The sequence below is a fragment of the Ochotona princeps genome, chromosome 14, assembly GCF_030435755.1.
Source record: "Ochotona princeps isolate mOchPri1 chromosome 14, mOchPri1.hap1, whole genome shotgun sequence".
Taxonomy (NCBI): domain Eukaryota; kingdom Metazoa; phylum Chordata; class Mammalia; order Lagomorpha; family Ochotonidae; genus Ochotona; species Ochotona princeps.
Genome location: NC_080845.1, coordinates 26,876,801 through 26,898,131, shown reverse-complemented (window position 1 = coordinate 26,898,131; position 21,331 = coordinate 26,876,801). Strand labels below are relative to the sequence as shown.

The 21,331-nt window shown below is 46.4% G+C and overlaps 2 protein-coding genes across 7 annotated transcripts in view; one reads left to right on the top strand and one right to left on the bottom strand.

Annotated features, from left to right (window-relative positions):
* Positions 1–19,633, top strand: part of INVS (inversin) — a 153,863-nt gene extending 134,230 nt beyond the window's left edge. Inside the window, exons 14-18 of one of the 4 annotated variants that reach the window (XM_058672762.1) lie at positions 2,881–2,982; positions 12,499–12,595; positions 14,614–14,843; positions 15,805–15,879; positions 18,818–19,623. In XM_058672762.1, coding sequence (XP_058528745.1) covers positions 2,881–2,982; positions 12,499–12,595; positions 14,614–14,843; positions 15,805–15,879; positions 18,818–18,966 — 653 coding nt within the window. In that variant the 3' untranslated portion in view covers positions 18,967–19,623. Of the gene's footprint in view, positions 1–2,880; positions 2,983–11,880; positions 12,596–14,613; positions 14,844–15,804; positions 15,880–18,817 lie in introns of all 4 variants that reach the window. The other 3 variants (XM_058672761.1, XM_058672760.1, XM_058672763.1) reach the window with 3 other exon arrangements.
* Positions 19,634–19,912: 279 nt separating this feature from the next.
* TEX10 (testis expressed 10) overlaps positions 19,913–21,331 on the bottom strand; it is a 45,496-nt gene continuing 44,077 nt past the window's right edge. For all 3 annotated transcript variants that reach the window (XM_004580953.4, XM_058672217.1, XM_058672218.1), the window contains one exon: positions 19,913–20,253. In XM_004580953.4, the coding sequence (XP_004581010.2) occupies positions 20,140–20,253 (114 nt within the window). In that variant the 3' untranslated portion in view covers positions 19,913–20,139. The remainder of the gene's footprint in view (positions 20,254–21,331) is intronic.

The window sequence follows — 21,331 nt, the reverse complement described above, 5'->3', positions numbered from 1 at the left end:
ATTCTTTGGCTGAAGAAAGCTGCAATCTTTCTACTTTGTGTTAGATATCATGGTTAAGGATGCATTAAACTTGCAATTACAGAAGGTATTGAAATAATGTTTTTGCATAATTGATAAGAAGGGTGGAAGGGAATTGAAGCAGGGAAATATAGTTATTGTCTTAGAATTGTACCTGTGTGACACATGAAAACTGTTTTCTTTATATTAATAAACATTAAAACAAAGCTCTTCAGTCTTTAAGAGTATGATAGGATAAATTCTGAAAGTTTTTCTGTACCTAAAAATATATTTGCTTTATCCCTAGTGAATTACTAAGCCAGATATAGAATTTATGGTTGGCAGTTCTTTTATTTGAAAAATATTGTACCACTTCCCTCTTATTACTATGCATTCATATGAGAACTCATTCAATTGCTCGTATTCAACACTTGCAGGTAACAGGTCATTTCTCCCTGTCTATTTTCAATATTTGTTATCTTTAGCTTTCAAATTTTAATATGTGTCTTAGCATAGGGCTGGGGAGCTTATCCTAAATGGGGCTCACTTACTGTATCAGGGTTTCTTTTTTTTTTTTTTTTTTTTTTTAGATTTATTTATTTAACTTGGAACTCAGAATTATAGAGAGAGAGGGAAAGACAGAGCTTCTATCCCTTGTTCACTCCCCAAGTCGTTGCTATGGCCAGAGCTGAGCTGGTCCAAAGCTGGGAGTGAGGAGCATCTTCTGGGTCTCCCACATGGGTGCAGGGGCCTAAGGGTGTGGGCCATCGGCAGAGAATTGCATGAGAAGTGGAGTAGCTGGGATTCAAATCAGTGCCTAGATGGGATGCCGGCACCAAAGGTGGAGGCTTGGCTTACTGTGCCACCGACCAGCCTAACTGTCAGGGCTTCCCCAGACCACCTGCACCTCCCTTGCTAGGAGAACTCACAGGTCTCAGCTGATGGTTACACTCACAGCTGTGACTCATTAGAACAAATGACACCATACAAACGCAGCAGAGGGAGGTGATGCATGCTGTAGAATTCAGAGTTCACCATGCACAAGCTTTCAAGAATCCTCTCCCAGAGGCCAGCTTTGAGCTATAGTGGTTAAAGCTGCTGCAGTGGCATCTTTTGTGAGTGTTGGTTCAGATCCTGAGCTCTTAACTGATTACTTGGGAAAAGCAGTAGACGACCTCCATAGTGCTTGGGCCCCTGCCCCTACGTGGGAGACGAGGAAGAACCAACGGGCTCAACACTAGCCTTTGCAGCATCTGAGAAATAGCACAGCAGATGGAAAATCTGCCTGTCTTTTTGTCTTTGCAGCCATCTGAGAAGTCATCTAGCAGATGGAAGATCTCTCTCTCTTTCTGTTACCCTTTCAAAATAAATAAATATGAACTAAGAACCAAGAACTCCATAATTGTTATCAGGAGTCAGTCACACAGGTACCTAGCACACAGCACACTTTCAGACTCCTGGAAGAAAAGCATGTGTTCAGCATGAAGCCTATTGATGACACAAAGCAGTTTTAGTATAGTTAGGCAATGGTGGGCACCCCCTCCCCCGAATGTAAGTGTAAATCCCAACACAGCTAAAAGGGCAAACGCTGTTTTATTGTCATTAAGAAAATAATTTTGAGTTTATTGACTCTCAGAAAGGATCACATGATTTAATTTACCACTGGGACAATTCATTCTATCCCTGTGATATTCAGTTTCCCTGCCTGTAAAATGTTACAGTCAAACCCCATAATAGGTCTTCAGGATCTGTTATTAAGTCACACTGGTAATCTAGCCAGGCACTGTGTACATCTTAAGAGCAGGTGTTCGGCACAGTGGGTAAGATATCACTGCGGATGCCTGGTTTGAGTCCCTGCTCTTAAGCTTCCAGTCTGGCTTCCTCTTAATGCCCACCCTGGAAGATAGCAAGTGATGGTTCAGGTAATTATATACCTGCCGCCCTTCTGAGAGCCTTACACTGTGTTCTGGGCCCATGTTTTCTGCCAAGCCTAGGCCTAGCTTCTGTGGCCATTTCAGGATTAAACTAGAAAGATCTCTCTCTCTCTGTCTCTCTCTCTCTCTCTCTCTCTCTTTAATCTCTCTCCCCTCTTCTTTTTGTCCCTCTGATTTTTTTTTAAAAGATTTATTTATTTTTATGGAAAGGCAGATTTACAGAGAGAAGAAGACACAGAGAGATCTTCCATTCTCTGATTCACTCCCCAAATGGCCTCGATAACCAGAGCTGAGCTGATCCAAGGCCAGGAGAAAGGAGCCCCCTCCAGGTCTCCCATATCAGGGCAGGATCCAGGGAATCTGAGCCATCCTGTGCTGCTTTCCCAAGCCATCAGCAGGGACCTGGATCCGACTCGAAATGGTATCCATGTGGGATGGTGCTGTAGGTGGAGGATTAGGTTGTTATACCACTGGCCCTAGATTTTTAAGGCATTTACTCTCTTGCTCACTCCCCAAATGTCTAGAAACGGAACCATTACTCAAAGCCAGGCATCCAACCTGGGGTGTGGGCATTGCCAACAGCATCTTATCTGGTGTATCAAACACCTGTCCCCAGCTGCACTTTTTATCCACATAGCTCTTGCTTTGCAGATCTCAGGGTGAATGTTCCTTTTGCATGGAAATACCTTCCCACTAAATGAGGCTACATTTTGCTGCCATATGCTCCCAATGCTCTCCTATATTTCTCTACTTTAAAGCCATCCCCTTTTCTGTGATTACTGGTTTACTTAGACGTTTTTTGTACTAGACTGCAAGCTTTGTAAGAGTAGGATTGTCTCAGTTATGTACTTACAGCTAACAAACCACACTAAAAACTAGGTGGCTTAGATCCACAGCGATTTATTATTCCTCATGATGCTGTGATCTGATTGCTCCATTCCTCTACCAGATTCACCTGATAAATGCACTGGGCTACATTCAGGCGGAGAGTCCATTGAACTGCAGGATCTAAGACAGACTAACATGAATGGCCCGCGATTGAGGCTATCAGGTAAAATTCTTTGACTCATCACTACATGGTCTTTGATCCTCCAGCAGACTAGTGATCTCAGGACAACATTCTCAGAAAGCAAAAACAAAAGCACAATACCTCTTGAGAAATAGGCTATCAAATGCACATATGCTGTTCTCTTCATCAAAGCAAGTTATGAAAGGCGCACACTGGGGCCAGGTGGGCTAACCTGCTCTTAGAATGCCCACAACACAATCGGAGTGCCTGGCTTTTCCACTTCTGCTCCAGATCTCTGTATATATCCTGGAAGGCAGCAGGTGATAGCTCAAGTGCTTGGGTTCCTGCCACCCACATGGGACACCCAGATGGAGATCTAGGCTGCTGGCTTCACACTGGGCCATTCTTGCCCATTGCAAGCATTTGGGGAGTGAATTGGAGGATGGAGGATGTTTCTCGTACTTGTTTTGGGTTTTAAATAAATAAAAATAACCTTTATTTAAAATGTGAGCTACAAGACCATTTTAGACTAAATGACGTAGAGAAACAAACTCTGCTTTTGCTTGCATTAGGATAAGAGGAAATTCTGATCGTCATAGTTCCTTTTTGTTCACAGATTAGTCACATTTCTCCCACATGCAAAATATTCTTATGCCTTTGCCAAGGCCCTAAAATCTCATCCCAGTTATCACATTAAGTAAGCTTGAAGTTTGGATCTTGAGACTCATAACAAGTCCAAATGTGGTCCCAGTTCCCCAGACAAGTTACTTTCTGATTCAGAAATCAGCCAGCCGGACAAACCAGTGAGCAGTGGTGACACAGGGACAGATTAACCACAGAAGACACTCCTGTCCTGAAGTGTAGGATAGGAGGCACCTAGAGGCACTTGTCTGCAGGCACCTACCCTGAGAGAGGGGGTGTTCCTTCACTGTGCTCTCACTCCTGTGTGGCCCCCTAGTCCACTGGCTCCGGGGTGCTTGACCTTGCTACCTGCGCTCTTGGCTCTACTTGCTGAGACGTCCTTCTTCATCCTCCAGAAATGACCCATGCTCACAACTGAGTCACTTTCTCAGCCACTTTCCTGCTGGGTGGAGAGTGGGAGCTCACAAATATCTTCTGATTTTGAACAGTCTCTGTTCAAGCTGGTGGTACTCTCAGCAATGCAGTTATCTATCTATAGTTACGTGTCACACAGAATTCTCTCTAATCTGACATGCCCAGCTGCCTGTGGGAAAACCCTCTTTGAGAGTCCTAGAAATTTTTTGTCCATCTGAGAAAACCTACTGTGTCCCACCTGAATCTTTTGTGAGGCCTCAACAAAGGGCTGTAAACATGCTTCTCATGTGACCTTCATCCTGAGGCTAAACTTGTTTAAAACTGTTGCGTATTGGAAACTATAACAATATTTAGCAGTTTTATTGCATTGTCCAGCACATCCTGAGATCTTTACATTTCTTAAGCTTGAAAACTGACAAATTCCTTATTTCTACCTACAACTTGTTACATGCAACTTAAAAAGCAATTGCTGTTTCTCCAACCTTCCTGAAGTTGAAGTCTCCAGAGCCATAGCTGTGAGTTCATTGGGTGTATATTCTGCCTTCTATGGTCCCACAGATGGCAGTTCTACTGGATACTCTGCTCCTACCAGGAGTCACCATTCTCTGCTCTTCCTGCCTTCACTTATAGTCTCTTAATTCCTTTCCCATCTTTTGTTTACCCACCAGTCACAACGTCAATGCCATAGGTTTTAGATTAGGTTAGGATAGTGTCTCCCCTCTATTGTTACCCATCTCTGTGTTGGTAATTGTGTGGCACAACAAGCCACTCTTAAAACTAAAGAACTTCAAACTCCAGGGCTGAGCATTTGGCCAGGTGATGGGGCTGCCCACTTCCCACACTGGAGGGTAGGTCACGGTTCCAGGTTCCTACTAGTGCACCAGTGATGGCTCAAGTAATTGCATTCCTGCCTTCCATGTGGGATAGCTGAATTGAATTTTTAGCTGCTGGCTTCAGCCCCAGCCAGCAGCCTCTGCCATTCTAAGCATTTGAGGAGTGAACCAGTGATGAGGGCTCTCTTTCTGCCTCAAACAAAAAAAAAATTTTTTTTAATTACCCATTTAAAAACAGCAATTATTGTTTTTCACACTTCTGTGGGTTAGTGAGGCAGTTCTGCTGGGTCACCTGGGCTCTCCAATGTGGCTGCCAAAGGATCACCTGAGCTGGAAAATCCAGACGGCCTCCCTCATCTGTTTGGCAGCCACTGCTGGTGGAGGTTGCAGCTCTCTTTGATAAAGCCTTCATTCTCCAGTAGGTCAGACTGTCTCCTATACATATCAGAGCTGCACTTAGAGAGAAGGTAAGCAGAACTTGGAAGTCCTCTTGAAGCCAAGGCACTAAAACATTCAAGCAACTTTCCACCACATTCTGCTTCTTGTTGCAAGTCACAAAGGTAGCTCAGATTCAAGGGAGTAGAGAGTCCATCGCTGGATGGACAGTGTGACAAAATCATTCTGCAAAGATGTGTGTGTGTTAGACTCTTTGGCCATTAAACATTGTATTTTAAGAGGCTATAATAGCTCTCCTGTTTCTACATCCCTAGCACCTTTCAGTGAATCTTACTAAGAAAATTTTACTTGCTGAAGTTATAGCTGGGTGGTAGTAAGTACTTAGAGATTCAGACGTGAAAGGTCATTAAGCCTATGATGGAAAGCACTCAGGCTTTCTGTAAACAAAATCACATTTGTTTGGCAAACATTTGCATTTACACAGTTCACTGGGTCACTGTGCATGCATTCACTCAACAGATGAATGCCCATGCTATGTGCTAGCTGTACTAAAGCTTCACAGTCACAATCAATTTCTGTCCTACCATAGTGAGCACAATATTGGCTGTATAGGTAAAGCTGTGCTGACCTCACTTTTCTAAAAAATTATTGGACACCTTGGAGTTTACTCTGTACCCCAAGAATTACACTTAATCCTCATAATCTCACATTGAAAATGCTAATTTCCCTAATCCAGTACTCTACTGAGCAAGGAAGGGAAAGTCCAGAAGTTCTAGGCTTCTTGAACCTATACAGGGTAATTGGGTATATGTTAGCCTTACAGAATGCCCAAGACACTAGCACTACAGGTCAGTCAGTTGAATGGCCAATGGTTGAAGCTGATCTTATTCTGATAGAGCAGTCTCACATCCTGGGAAATCCATCGGGTTTTATTTTCTCAAGATTGAATAATTTATTTGAAAGGCAGAGTCACAAAGAGAGAGGGTGAGACAGATCTTCATGTACTGGCTTTCTCCCCAGATGGCTGTAATAGCCTTGGCTGGAACATGCCAAAGCCAGGAGAATGACACTGTGCCAGGAGACTCCATGCAGGTCTCCTACATGGGTACAGGTGCCCATGCAGTTCAGCCATCTTCCCCTGCTTTCCCAGGTGCATTTCTAAACTGGAAATGTAGCTGCCAGGACTTGAATCAGCACCCATATGGGATGCAGGCATCCCTGGGAGTAGCTTACACAAATAAGCCAATTTGCAAGCCTCAGGAGAGCACTGGATTGTTTTCTAGGAACCAAACCTTTGTCCTTTGGCTATACTGATACCAGCTGGATTTCCACAAGGCAATCTAATGGGACTTAACAATATTTTTCAGGGCACATATGGCTCATGAAATTAAGGAAGTGGACCTGCATATTTCATTGTTTTAGAGGGAGGGAAGGGAGAAAGAGAGTTCATTGGTTCATTCTCCCAAATGCCTGTAACAGCTGGGGTTAGGCTAGGCCAAAACCCAGAGCTGGTCACTCAATCCAAGTCTCCTACAGACGTCCCAACTACTTAAGTCATCACCAGCTGCCTCCCAGGGTCCACATTAGCAAGACATTGGATACTCTGATGTTGGCTATGAGCATCCTAAGCGTGGTCTTAACTGCTAGGCTAAATGCCTGCCCCTCTGTGTGTGTTTCATGAGACAGGATACAATTAAAAATTATCAAAGTACACTGCATGTTAAAAGGGTAATAAAATCTATTCCAGTTCTAACTGTGCAATATACATCTGTGTGCCTGTTATTTTGTGTATGTGCATGTATGCATAGAAGTAAACTGGACTAATTTTTTTGGTATAGGTCACTGTCAAAATAATTTATTAAACATTTATTTACTTTTATTTGAAAGACAGAGTTGCAATTAGGAGAGACACAAAGAGAAATCTTCCATCCACTGGTGCACTGCCCAGATGGCCTCAACAGCCAAAGATGTGGGGTGGTCTGAAACCAGGAGCTTTCTCTGGGTCCCTAATATGAGAACAGAGGCCGAAGCACTTGAGCCATTTTCTGCTCTCCCAGGCCCATTAGCAAGGAGCTGGATGGGAAGTGGAGCAGCTGGAACCCAATATGGGATGCAGGAACTTGCCAAAAAAATTTGAAAGCTACTCTTATCAAACAACTCTAAAGCAGGGAATCCTCTCTTTGAGGGTGGGAAGTGGAGGCAGAATAGAGGACTTGTGAGAAAGGACAGCTACAGGGATGCAGGCTGCTGAGGTGCTTCAGACGTAAGGAAGGGGAGCTCCACCTGCATGGGCAGCCTTTGCCCTTATTCACCTGCCCCAGGGGCCACAGGCAAAAGAAGTAGACAGATACTTCCAAGAATCAAGACTGGCCTTGACTAGAGTCTCTCTTGCATGGCATTCCAAGGAGACATGAATGTTGCTGGATGAAGGACACCACGACCCAGTTACTTTTAGCTACAAAAGGAAGGGTTGCAGCTACTTCAATTGATCAGTGCTTAGGCAGTATAAACTTTGAGGGGTTGGGATCACGAGATGGGACTATGGACCCCTTTTGTTCTGTACACAGAGAAAATGCTGAAACTTGGAGGAACTTCAGAAAGCATCTATGCCATCTCCCAAAGCTCATCAGCAAATTCAGGCCCTGAAAAGGGGGAACTGTTCAAGGTTCCTCAGCAATATTTCTTTCTCCTCTTTGTTAGAAATTCTTCCCTTTTCTATTGTGTACAATGTATGCAGAGCATTTTGGTTAAATGCACAAACTTTGACCAACCCAGCCTATGTTCATACTTAAACTACCACTTGTCAGCTCTGTAACACTGAGCAAGTTACATAATTCTCAAACTGTCTCTCAACTATACCTTATGTAGAAGACAGCAAACCTCAGGTCAAGATCTGCAGGATGGGCTGGTGCTGTGACACAGCCCATTAAACCACCACCTGTGACACTAGCATCCCATATTGGAGCACCAGTTTTAGTCCCAACTGCTCTGCTATTGGTGCAGGTCCCTGCTGATGTGCCTGGAAAAGCAGTGGAAGATGGCTTAAGTGCTTGGGTTCCTGCCAACCACATAGGAGACCTTGATGGAGTTCCAGGCTTCTGGCTTTGGCCCAACCCAGCTGCACTAATTTGGTGTGGTGGGGTAGGGTGGTGGTGGAAGATCTCTTCCTCTATCCTTCTATCTGTGTCACTCTGCCTTTTAAATAAACATTTTGTTAAGATTTAAATACAGTGGTTTAAGCACTCAGTAAATGTGACCCATTGTCACGATGGTCAGCGGAGTTGAAAGGATACATAATTTTAGAAAGATGACTGCTTAAATGCAAAATGGGTTTGAGGGACCAGAGAGGGTTTGCCTAGTAGCAGGTGAACCACAGGATGGTATGATCTTTGAGGTAGAATTGAGTTGTCTTGGGGGCAGATTTCTTGTGGGTAGTGGTGGGATAAAGTTGTCTTTGAGTCAATATGGTTCTCAGGAGTATCTGAGGAGAAGCTCACTGTTTTAAGGACAGTCCCTGGCGTTTTCTTCTCACCATATGGGCTGTCAGGGCCAGTGGGCATGACTGTTGGGAGTGGGAACCTTCCAATTAGTACTGGGATAATAGCTAACGTAACACATTGCCATCTTTATGCCAAAGATACTCTTCCTTGCTCCAGTTATGTGCATTTAGGTACTTAATTATATCTTCAGTTGCACAACTCACAGGCCTCTAAACTATCCAAGACAGAGCAACTGGATAATGGTGAGCGTGTACCATGATAGTGTCATATTTTCACTGCCTCCACCTGTCTCTCTCTCTGTCTCTCTCTCTTTTTCTCTCTCTTAACCCATGGAAACAACTGATCATTTTATTGTCTGCGTAGTTTTGGCTTTTCTAGAGTATACTATGGTTGGAAATATACAGCATGTAATCTTTCCAGACTGACTTCTCATTTAACGTTCCTCCATGTCCTTTCATTTTTGAGAGCTCATTTTTTTTAGTGCTATGTAATATTCCATTGTCTGGATGTACTACCACTCATTTTCTTGTCTCCCAGTTTTGACCATTATGAATAAAGCTGCTTCAGATACGCAGGCAGTGTGTACAATAAGTTTTGGATTCATTTGGGTAAATACAAAGGAGTGAAATTGCTGCACTTATGATAAGATTATGTTTAGTTTCCAAGTGCACTCTGAAGGGACTGTGTTGCATTTCTGCCAGCAGTGAAGGTACTGTTGTCCTACCCCCTCACCAGCATTTGGTGGTTGGTAGTGTTTGGGATGGTGGCATTTCACAAGGCATAGACTGATATCTTGTTTTCAGTGGTTCTATGTGTGATATCATAATGGTTCTCTGAAAGTGTACTCAGAGATGTGTGGCTCCCTCTTCCTTTCTACACCCCATCTCCAGTTCTTGCTCCATTTTACTCCTTTCCCACCCCCTAAGTAATTAAGCTCTTTGTGAATTATTTTGTCACTTTGTTTCTCACAGATTAGCAGAGACAGGTACATTTTCTCATATCCAATACTTTATTAAATCAAGAGTGGAATAGTTTAAGCTACACCATCCCATGGAAGTGCATTACTATAGAATCTGTCTCTGAGGTAGGCATTTCACTGCATCTCCCAAACTGGAATGCCTGGATCCACTCTTGCTACTCTGCTTCCAAAACAGATAGAGGATCTTGTTCTGTCTTCCTGTCTGTGCATTTCAAATAAAATTAGAATAAGTGAAAATAAAATCTGTTTTGGAACAGATTTCAGTGGCCTCTGACCGTTAGGGACAGCAAGGCCAAGGACACTTTAATCCAGTGCCCAGAGCAGGATGATGCACAGCTCGGCTACAGTGCCCGGAGGCTCAGGCTGCCGCTGTTCTACCTTCCTTCTACGGCACAGCCTTCTGGGGTCCCACTACAAAAGGAACAGGTTCTGGTTTGTCCCCCAAACTTTGGGACATGTAGCTACTAGTGTCTTGCTCATCCGTTCTTCTTAGCAGATTCTTCTGGATCCAGATTCCATGTATCTTTCTTCTGTCTTGCTAGCTCCTCGGTGCCTTTGAACAGGTTGTCTGTAACCCTCTTCAGTGTTCTGTTGTCTGCAGCAGAGAGAATGCCTCAATTCTGCCAGAGAAATAGAAATTCCTTTATTGTCTTTTACACTGAAACTAAATTTTTCATTTCTGATGTTGTATTTAGTTCTTTCTCAATTTTTTTTGGTTATACTTTTATGTATTCAATCTCTGTGTGTGTGCACACTAATAGATTAACCTTGCTATATGTCCATTTGTTATCACTTGTAGTAGATTATTACTCCAGACACCTTATAATTGGGGGCTATGAAGTCATTTTCAGAGGACTCCCCTGGTGCAGCCTGAATAGAGGGCATGTTACAAACTGTCAGCTTCTGGGTGGTTCCTCAGATACCACTTGGATCAGTTTTTATATTAATATCTTCTATGGATTGAGACTAAATGAACACCAAAGCCATGGGAGGCACAGAACTTTGATTTTTGATTTCAGAATAAAACTTCCCACTGCTACTGAGACTTTTTTTTTTTAAGATTTGTTTTTAATTGGAAAGGCAGATTTACAGAGAAAAGGAGAGACAGAAAGATCTTTCTTCCATTGGTTCACTCCCCAAGTGACCACAACAGCTGGAGCTAAGCTGATCTGAAGCAAGGAGCCTCTTCCCAGCCTCCCACATGGGTGCAGGATCACAAGGCTCTGAGCCGTCCTCTATTGCCTTCCCAAGCCACGCGCAGGAAGCTGAAAGGGAGGTGGAGCAACTGGAACATGAGCAGGCACCCACATGGGATCCCAGAGCCAGTTGCAAGGCAAGGATTTAGCCACGAGGCAATCATACTGGCCTGATGAGACTTTTAAAAAATTATTTATGTATTTTTAAAATGCAAAATGAGGCGGGAGGGAAGAAAGAGCTCTCATTCAATAGTTCACCCCAAATGCCTATAGCATTCAGGGTTGACCAGGTCAAAGCCAAGAGCCAGGAACCTCTTGTGTGTCAGCCACAGGGGTGGTAAGACCACTAGTACTTGAGCTGTCACCAGCTGCCGTCCCAACACGCACATTATCAGGAAGCTGGACCGGAAGCTTTCAAGCACATACTCTGACACGGACGCAGCAGCTTCAGCCACTGCACCATGCACACACAATGAACAAATTTTTCTTTTTAATCCAAATAGCATTTCTGCAATTTTATCAGTTCTGGAACCCTGGTTTCCTGCAGAGTCTCTGAGTTCACTTTCTGCCTGGGAAGCCTTGTTTTCTGTTCCTTTCAAGATGTTGAGATACAACCAGCTATTTAAGCAGACCCTGTGCTGCCCATGCCACCACCCATCTCCACTGTTGCTGGATCGGCTCACACATCCATGGCTGAGTTTCAGTGATCTGTGTCTGGGCCCTCCTGAGACTTCCTTTATTTTCATGCAGGCATGACAGTGCCTTCACAAGGATGTTCTTTATTTGTCATCAGCATTTCTGGCTTGCACACTTCCTCTATCATGACTGAAGTTAAGGAATGGTTTTCCTAGTGGTAACAGCCACTGCTATGGTGGTGCTACAGGACAAATCTGCATGTTTTATATAAATACATAAGCAGAATTTCCCTACTGTGCAAGGTTTGGACAGTAAACAGTGTCCTTTTTCTTTGCCTCACCAAGAAATAGCCAAGGAGCATTCCAAAGGCCGATCTGCCTGTGTCCACTTCCAGTCCAATACAGGCAATGAGGGGAACAGGTGTCCCAGAGTCCCATCTGCCGAGAAGCCCGGGGGCGAGACAGGTGGCGAGCAGCGGTATGAGAAGGGAAGAGGCCTTGTGAAGCAGCCACCCTCCACCAGGCCGCCTGGGCCTAATGAGAAAGGGGAGGACACCAGTCATGCGGCTGTGAGCTGCCCGCAGCGCGAAGGCCACAGGAAACCCAGCCAGCGGCAAGACATGCCACCCAAGGCCAAAGGTGTCCCCCAAAAAAGGCACATGCAAGAAGTCAGAGGTAGAAGGTGCTCCCCTGCTGGTTCCAGCCGGCCTGGCAGTGCCAGGGAGGTAGGGATACATATCGGACCGAATCCTCTCCACCATCGCATGCCACGAAACAGAGCTGCCCACGACAAACCCACAGGAGACAATTCAGACCTGCCACCGAGCACAGAGGAGCTGAGGCCCCGAGCCAGGGAGCTGCGGACAACCACCCCATCTGGGGACGTGCAGGTGTCTAAGGAGACTGAACCTGCAGCTCTGGCCCTCACTGCGCAGAGTGTGAACATTGACCTTCTGCCCGTAGAGCTCCGGCTGCAGATAATCCAGAGAGAAAGGAACCGGAAGGAGCTGTTTCGCAGGAAGAACAGGGCGGCCACAGTCATCCAGCGTGCCTGGCGAAGGTAGGGAAGTGGCATCTGCTCCCGGTGCCCTTCGGTGTCTCCCATGAACTCTCGGGGGGCACATGTGAGGCCAAGGCTATGGAATCACTTGTGAAATTCTCAAGTGTACAGGTCCTAGCAATTTAGATTGTACAAACTGTTTGGAACATGTTTTTGCCCAGAAAAACAGGAAACTACCCAGAATAGCACAGCGTAAAGAGAAAACAAAGCGCACTCTTGTGTAAGAGCCTGTGTGTGTGTTAGTGGGAAATGCTCCTACTTATCTGACTTGGGGGAATCACTTGGCCTTCCTCATGCTTGGTTCCCCCATCAATAGAAGAGGATGTCACATCATCCTGCATTTTGTGTAAGTTGCTCAAGTGAGCTAATGTGTTTTTGTAAACTCAGAAACCCTGCACACATGAGATACTTTTTTGTGACTTCACTACCCAGGGATTACTCATTCTTCAAATACCTAAATCAGGACCTGGGCATGTCTGAGCTCCATGTCTAGGGTGGGCAGTCAGAGTGCTGGAGACAGGTGAGGGAACTACGTGATGCCTCCCAGGGTCGGGGCCCCAACCTCTGCCTGCAAAGCCTGTGCACGTGTCCTTGTGACTGCTGAAGCTCCTGGCCAGGAGGCTGCCAGACAGGCCAGTCTGTTTTGTAGACAAGCAATCTGCTCGCAGCGGAAGAGTTGTCCCCACGCTGCACTCCAACGCCAGTGCAAGGAAGGCCTCCCCCTCCGTGACTGATAAAAGTGGCCTTTCTTGCCAATGAGATAATGGGGCTGGGAGTGGGCCTCCTGTTCTTCAGCTGAGAGTGAAGCTTGAGAAGAGCTGCCTGCATACCCCTGGGACCCCCTGGAGTAGGGCAAGGCCCTCTCCTACCATGATCAGTACGCATGGTCCACATTCACTATATGCTAGATACTGATGATCAACTTTAGCCCATTATTACCTCATTTAATCCTCCTTTGCAGGGTTAATGAGCTGTGGGATGTTCTCCCCATTCCACAGATCAGGACACTGGAGCACAGCGGTTAAGTAGCTTACCCACATGTCAGTGGAGGCCATGCTGCCCTGAGCAGGGGCCATACCGTCTGCCTCCGGGTCCACTCATGGACATTGTTTTGCTCCCTGTCCCTGGAGACTTGGGCCAGGACACACCCTGGCTACCACCCAGAGGAACTTTCTGTTAAGTATTTTGTCTAAAACCTGGTAGCTTCGCAACCTGGCAAGAGTTACCTCATCAGGTCACACGGCTGGTCCCTCAAAATGTTCCGCCCTCCCCATCAGACTGTCTGTTGACTCCTATGAAGAGTCAGTGCTGACAGCTCCTGTCTTGGGTCCAGGCTTGCAAATGAGCCTCCCATCATCTCCCTGGGAACAGTGGGTTCATAGTCCAATGTGCCCATCTGGGAAGGCAATTACCCAGGCCCCCTTGGGCTGCACCATCATGCCTCAGCAACATTGCACTGCTCTCTTGCCCAGCTGCACACATCTGCTCATGCAGAGCATGAGCTTGGCCTGGGAGTTCCTGCTCCGCCTCTGGAACTCGGCAGGTGTCCCAGCCTCACAGGGCTCCCCAACCTGCCACAAGCCCACAGTCCCGCACAGGGCCTCACAGCATCCGCACCTTTGCTCATGCATGGGGCCACTAACACTGCACCCACTCATTCACATTCTTAGTCCCTGAATTCCTCAAGGACAAGACTGAATCCTAGTTCAGAAAGGGTAGGATGGTAGAAACAATTCACTCAAAATTGCTGCCAGATTTAAGAATGGGAGCTTGAATGATCTCCTAGGAGTCCAGCAAACACCAGAGTCAGGGTACTTCTGATTGCTCATGGCAAATGCACAGGTAGACAGTGCTTTGATCGAAAAAATAAGTAATAATAAATAATTGCAGGAAGATAAAATTTCAACTCCATGTTTCCATGAAATTTTGAAGCACTTGGATGCTATTCCAATAGCCAATAGAAGCCTTAAGAAGTTTATTTTTTTCAGTGCTGTGGTCTTAAAGTCTGTCCTCTCCAGGTACCAGGTGAGGAAGCACTTGTCCCACCTTCTGCACATGAAGCGCCTTGAAGCCAGTGACGTGGACAGATGGAGCCAGGAGTGTGTGGCACTGCTCCTCCACGTCTGGAGAAAAGAACCAGAAGTAATGCTCCTGAAGACCACTGCTGCAAGCAAGGCCCCCAAGATCCCACCCAGGGGCACCCCACGCACGAGGGCCACCAAGCACTCGGTGCTCCAGCAGATCTATGGTAATAGTCCCTTTGCCCCACCCTTTTTCTTTAAAAGGCCAAGTGATGGGGGGAGACAGAGGGAGGGACAGGTGGAGGCGGGGAGATTATCCATCGGTGAGTCATCCGCAGATGCTTGCAGCAATTGGGGCTGGGACAGTTGGAACCCAGAAGGAGGGAATTCGAGCACCTGAGCCATCAGCTGCACCTCCCAGAGTGTGTCAGCAGGAAGCTGGCCCAGAAGCAGAACTATCCCATGGCCTTCAGTACGCAATGGCAGCGTCCCAAGAAGGGGCATAACCTGCAGCACCACAAGGCCTGCCTGCACTGACACTCTACAACAAACATGCAGCATCACAATCTCAAATAGAATCTAATTACATTGTGTAAACTTCCCTTCAGTTTCAAAAAAAAAAAAAAAGAAAAAGAAAAAAAGACTTGTTCTGTGTCCAAGCGCCAAGGGACTTCTCTGCACCCTGTGTATGGGCTCCCACCAGCAGTCCTGGTAACTGGTTTCCTGAGGCAGTCCACCCAAGACTTCCCTGGCCTCCATGACTGCAAGGCTCCCAGTGCAGACCTCTCCAGATCCCTGCCTGGGTCTCCCCACTTCACACTGACCACTGGACTGGGGCAGCTTAGACATTGCCTGCCTCACTAGCTGTGCTTGGCTACCCATCCATGGGAAATGTCAGACAGACAAAGGAAATACTTGTTCAACAGATGAATCACAGAAAACTGAACCATCTTCAGCTTTGTAAAGAGCCCACCCAAAAACCCTGGGAGGGAACAAGCCTGGCTAGTTCCCCATATCCCAGAACAGACTTGAGCCAAGGCACCTTCAGAGAAGAGCTCCAGTAAGTGCAGGCCCAGCTGGTCATGGCAGACAGCTGCCAGCACACACCTGGACACAGTGAGGACTGTAGGGCTTGCTCAGGCCCAGCTGTCACCACCTAACATGCATGACCACTGTCGGTTGTTTCAGGTCCTTCTCAAGAAGGGAGAGTCCGCCACCCCCCAAGATCTTCCAGAGCCCCTCCTGCGCTGCACCTCAATTCAGGTAAGGCAGCTGCTACACTAGCAAGGCAGACTGGCAGAGGAGGGATGACGAGCACTGAGGGGGCCAGGATTTCCAATGGTCATTTGATTTCAGGTATGTGTGGTGGTTTTTATCTCCCCTTTCATGAGATTATCACAGCAGTCAATACCTTTCGCCAAGAGACAAATTAATTTCACAACCAAATGCTTTCACTGACATCACTTCTATGGGAAACAACAAATGGTAGGTTGTTACTGATGGCTTTTACTTACTCGTTCATCAGTCTTCAAAGCAATACCTCAGGAATGCCTGTCCTGTCGTGGTGTCGTTAGGACCCCCGTCTCCTCCTGTGGGAGGAGTACCGGCAGGAGCCCACGGGCAGCACGTCCTACTGACAGGAGACGCGCAAGGAACGTTCTTTCCAGCCGCGAGATGCCACTGTTTTACTCAGAGCCCTTCCTTCATGCCGACATTAAATATGGGTGATAAGTTCAGGGCTGTCAGCAGCTAATGCCAGGGCCAGTGTTTCTCACAGGTGGCTATGGCAACCCACTCCCCTGCCCCCTCTGCAGGAGCAGGGTGCAGCTGGGAAGGTGAACAGTGACTGTCAGCGTGAACTTTAACATTCATTTAGTTTTGGATGGGGGAGGGCTCTGGACGTGGGGGACAGAGGCAGCACTGCCAAGTCTTTGATAAGATGCGCCTGGCAACATAGGCAAGCTGGTCAGGGAGTCATAGGTGCGGTATTGAGGCACTTTCAAAGGAATCTAGACCCAAAGCTCTACATTACAAAAAAAAAAAAAAAAAAAATTAAAACTCCCAATGTAATATAACTGACGAACAGCTTCAAAAACAGAACTATTAGATAAACTGCCAGAGAGGTGGCATACAGGCAGTCAAATGTTAAATTTTGTAAGATCATTTTTTACTTTAAGATAAAAAAGAAAAATCAGGACTATCAGAAGTCTTTTTAAAAAATGAAGCTGCATGGCAGCATAAAAGCTTTGCAGTTAAGGACAGAGTCAACAAATTCAAAAGCAACACAGTGGTTTGGGGGTCTTAGGCATTACTATGAACAAGCAACTCGGTTATTCCTACACTTGTTTCTGGCTAGTTTGAAAATCAGGCAAGGACAAAACAGGGAAATTTCTTGTAATCCTAACTTGGGGAACACAGGTTAGGCCAGCCCCAGCCATGTTAGTCAGTGACTTAGTGAGGCTGCTCAGAGCTGCTAGCTATAGGCTGGCCAAAGCCTTGACGGGTATTACACGCAGGTTCTCCATGAATTGGGCGTCTGGATACTCATATGAAGCTTCAGAAATGTGGCATCACAGATACCAAACAAACCCATGGACAGTTCCTTGTTCCTTTTGGCCTCTTTTAATAAGGGTTCATTTTGTGCTTTAAGAATTCCCTAGGATTAGGGGCTTTAAAATTGGCAAATTACTCGGCATATTACAGATGCTCAAGTATCTGATGACCCAATATTGTTGCTCCCGCATTAGTGGTTCCTCTGCCAGTTAAAAGGAACAGAAACCAAAGATGAATCGAACAAAGTGACAGCTTCTTGGGCTGACACTCAGCATTCACGCTGGCTCAGCAAGCCTTTCTGTCCCCGGTCCTCCATCCCAGCCCCGCACACCACTCACAAACACCCGCACTGCCCTTTGTTCTCTTCCTGCCTCACACACCCTGAGCTGGACCCACCTCCATCAAGATTCAAGAACGCCCTCTAATATCCCACTTCACTGAAGGGCCTAGCCATGGCCTGAGTGCCTCTTGGGTATAATCCCACCCATGTGCACAGGGACATGCTGATGACAATTCAACACATGGCAAGGGCAGCAAAAAATACACACAAGTTCCACAATGCATCATTCAGTTACAGAAACAGCAGAGGAAAATTGTTTTGTTACCCTTTATGCTAAGACTTAACTGAAAGAGGGGCTAGATAAATATTCAGCTTGCTGGTGCACTCGCCCAGATGGCTACAACAGCCAGGTCTGGGCCAAGCAAAAGCCATGAACTTCTCTGGGTCTCCCATACAGGTGGCAGGAACCAAACAACTGAGTTACCATCTGCTTTCCCAGACCATTAGCAAGCAGCTGGATCAAAGTAAAGCAGTGGGGACACAAACAAGTACCCTTAGGATATGATGGCATCCTAGGGGCCAGCCTTACCTGATAAGCAGGGACACTGGCCCCGAGTTCTTACAAAATAACAGAACCGGCCAGCATTGAGGTAGAGGGTAAAACCACCAACTGCAATGCCAGCATGCCATGGACGCCAGTTCATGTGCCAGCAGCTCTGATGACCTAGGAAAGCAGCGGACACAGTCTAAGGGTATGGGCCCTGTCACTCACACGGAAGACCAACTATTGCAGCCATCTAAGAAATGAACCAGAAGATCGAAGAGCTGCTTCTTAGCTTCTCTGAGATAAATGACAGATCTCAAAAAGACAGGCAGCTTCATATGAGTTTACATACCCCAGAGAAAGGAGAAAACACAGCAGTGTGGCTTCTGCAAGGAAGGTCTGCTGGGTTCAGGTACCTACACTCACTGGTTTCTGATTATGGCATCCTACAAAAGATCATTAAAAAGGCCTCAAAAACATTTTAAGTTTGAAATGCTCTTCAGTCTATCTTGTTTGAGGATCTAAACCGTTTTCAAACCAATCTGGAATATACTATTGCAAAATACACAGCAAAAGGGAGTTAACAATACTTTTTGTGACTATGTATTGACGGCGACAAAGTCAGATTCTAAGGAGAAGGCAGGCCCTCCCCGGCAAGTTTTGTTCTGTTTTAAAGAACTAGCCCCAAATGTTGAGGGGATGGAAAATTCAAAGCTAACAAGTCATACAGTAAACTGGGCCAATCCTTTTCCTCACCATATTCAACTCTTCCTCTGACATTACATTGATAACCTGAGCGCCAATGTGCTATTTGTTTTTAACAGTGAGCAACTTGGAGTGTGTACATCTTGAGAACAATGGAAGATCAAAAAACTTTTCTTATAACCTGAAACCTGTCACTCAATCCAAAAAGCACACCTCTACCAATTTGCCCACCTGTGGGGGAAGACACTGTTCAGAGGAGCTGGCTTAGCAAATGTGAAGTTCTCATTCTCCAATCATCTTGCACATCCTGGAAAAACCTTCTCACACACATCGGAAGCCTGATGAGCCTGCATGAAAACACAGTATCGACAGAAAGGAGGCCTGGGTTGTGCTCCTTGGCTCTCACACGGCACTGGTGTGCACAGCAAGCAGGGTCCAAGCCCGTGCAAACTGCCTGCTTCCACTGCATCAGCACTCCTGGCATAAGCATCAGCGATTCAAGTCTAAGTAACACTGAACAGTTCTGAAGGGTCACTGGGTCAGGATGTGTCGGCTGGCTGATGCAGGCTTGGCTTCCTGGTCAAGTGATGAACCTAAAAGGGGCCTTCATCACAGACAGCATCATACCCCCGTATTCCAGCTTTAAATTTGAGAACCATGACAAAGTAGCTGCAAGGCCCCAGGAACACGCTGCTGGCTCAGCACAGCCTCCTCTCACTGCTGAAGAGCAGCTGTCACACTGTCAAGAGACCACGCAGCATTTGCGCCTGGCCCGTCAGGCAGTAAGGTGCAGACCAAGCCCGGCCTCCAGCCCACCTGCATTTTCTGAACTCAGAGGTGAGCCATCTCTCAGAATGCCGCTCTCACCAGCTGGAAACACTACAAACCATGTATGTTCTGGCTCTTCCAGAACAGCTGGCTTCAACAAAACCCAGTGACTGTGGGCCTCATGTTCTACAGGGTAAGGCTGTGCGGAGTGTTGACAGGAGGCCCAGCGACACCCCAGCCTCACAGACACGCCGTGGACTTCCTCTGTCTCACAGAGATCCACACCACTCGTGTGCTGGCGGCAAGACAGAGGGAGGGGAAGCAACACAGCACCCACCTAATCATTTTTTTTCAGGGGGCCTGGGGGTGGGTGGAGACCAAATGGGGGTTGCTTCACTGGAACCACAAAAACTGAGCTGTGTTTCCCGGTGAACAGGAGGCGCTGAAGTACTCCACAGACACGCCACCACGTGTAACTGGAGAGCTTGTCTGAGGCCAGGAAGGCAGCCTGCACCGTTAGCAAGTGTTACTTTCCTGCTGTAGGGCAAAGAAAGGTTCATACAACTTTTTTAAAAGTTCAGCTTTAATGACAAACATTTATTACACGAGTCTCTCTTCAAAATAAGATAGATGTAAAATAAACAAGTTCCCACAGGAGACACTGCAGTGCTCTTCAGTACACTGCACTCATGGCGCTGGGCCCGTGGCTATGCCCCGTGATGTACATGTTGAAGCAATAATGTAAGTCGGTGAGCCACTGCTCCTGCATGCTGCTACTCTTCAAGGCCTGCGGCAAAAGACAAGAGTTGTAGAACTATAGCAAAACCACTGTACTACTTGACAGTGCTTTTCACACCCAAACACAATTTTTTTTCTCAAAGCCCTGGCAACAGTATCACCATGGATAGGTCGCCGTAGTGAGTCTCACAAAAGATGGCATCACACAGGCAGGCAAGTCCCTAAGCATATCCTCAAGTGCACCTGGACTTCTGCGGAGCCTGCTCCTTTGTGGACACACTAGGGACGGAGGAAATGTCACCATCAGCTACCCCTACACCCTCACCCCTCCCCTCGCCGTGTCTAGTGTCTCACAATCTGCACTGACATCAACTGAGTCCACAGGGCTGACTGACAAGCTCTGTCAAATCTCTTCTTTACAGGGTGGGCGGATTCTCCAATCTGGGAATAATCCCACTTCTTCTCTTCTCTTCTGTTACTTCTGAATTATTCCACTGCCACATCTATTATTTCTGAGGAAATTTAGAAAGTACCCACATTATTTGCACAGAAAAGCTCTATTGCTTCAAAGTATTACTCTACACCTCATCAAGTAACCCCGACACACCTGTACAAGCAGTTCTTTAACCCTTACAAAGCAAAATTATAAGGAGCCCCAGACACCGAAGCCGACCCACAAAACAGACACGGCCGAGGGCAGAGAGCCAATCACCACACAAAGCCAAAGTTTATGATTCTTCCTGTCTCTTTCCAATAAACTAACTAGAAATTGATCTACAGTTTACAATTGTCAAACATGTTCCTTAATGATGCTTACATGCAGTGAGTATTCATAAATGTTCGTCACCATAAAAACTTCACTTGGATAGCCTTACTGGTTACCAAAGCACAAAGGCATACACAAAATGGGATTCCCACTGAGGAAAAGACTGAACCCAGAAGCAAGCAGGTCTGCTTGGCCACTGCGGCCGACAGCCAGCCAAAGTCTTCTTTGAGTCCAGGCGGTAATGATGCTGAAGCTTCCACCCCTTCCCTCCAAGCTGCTTGGTGCCACCTTCATTCCGAACAAATCTTTCAAGGTTTTATGACTGAATCTGCCAAAGACATTTTCTGGACTAAGCCATTCG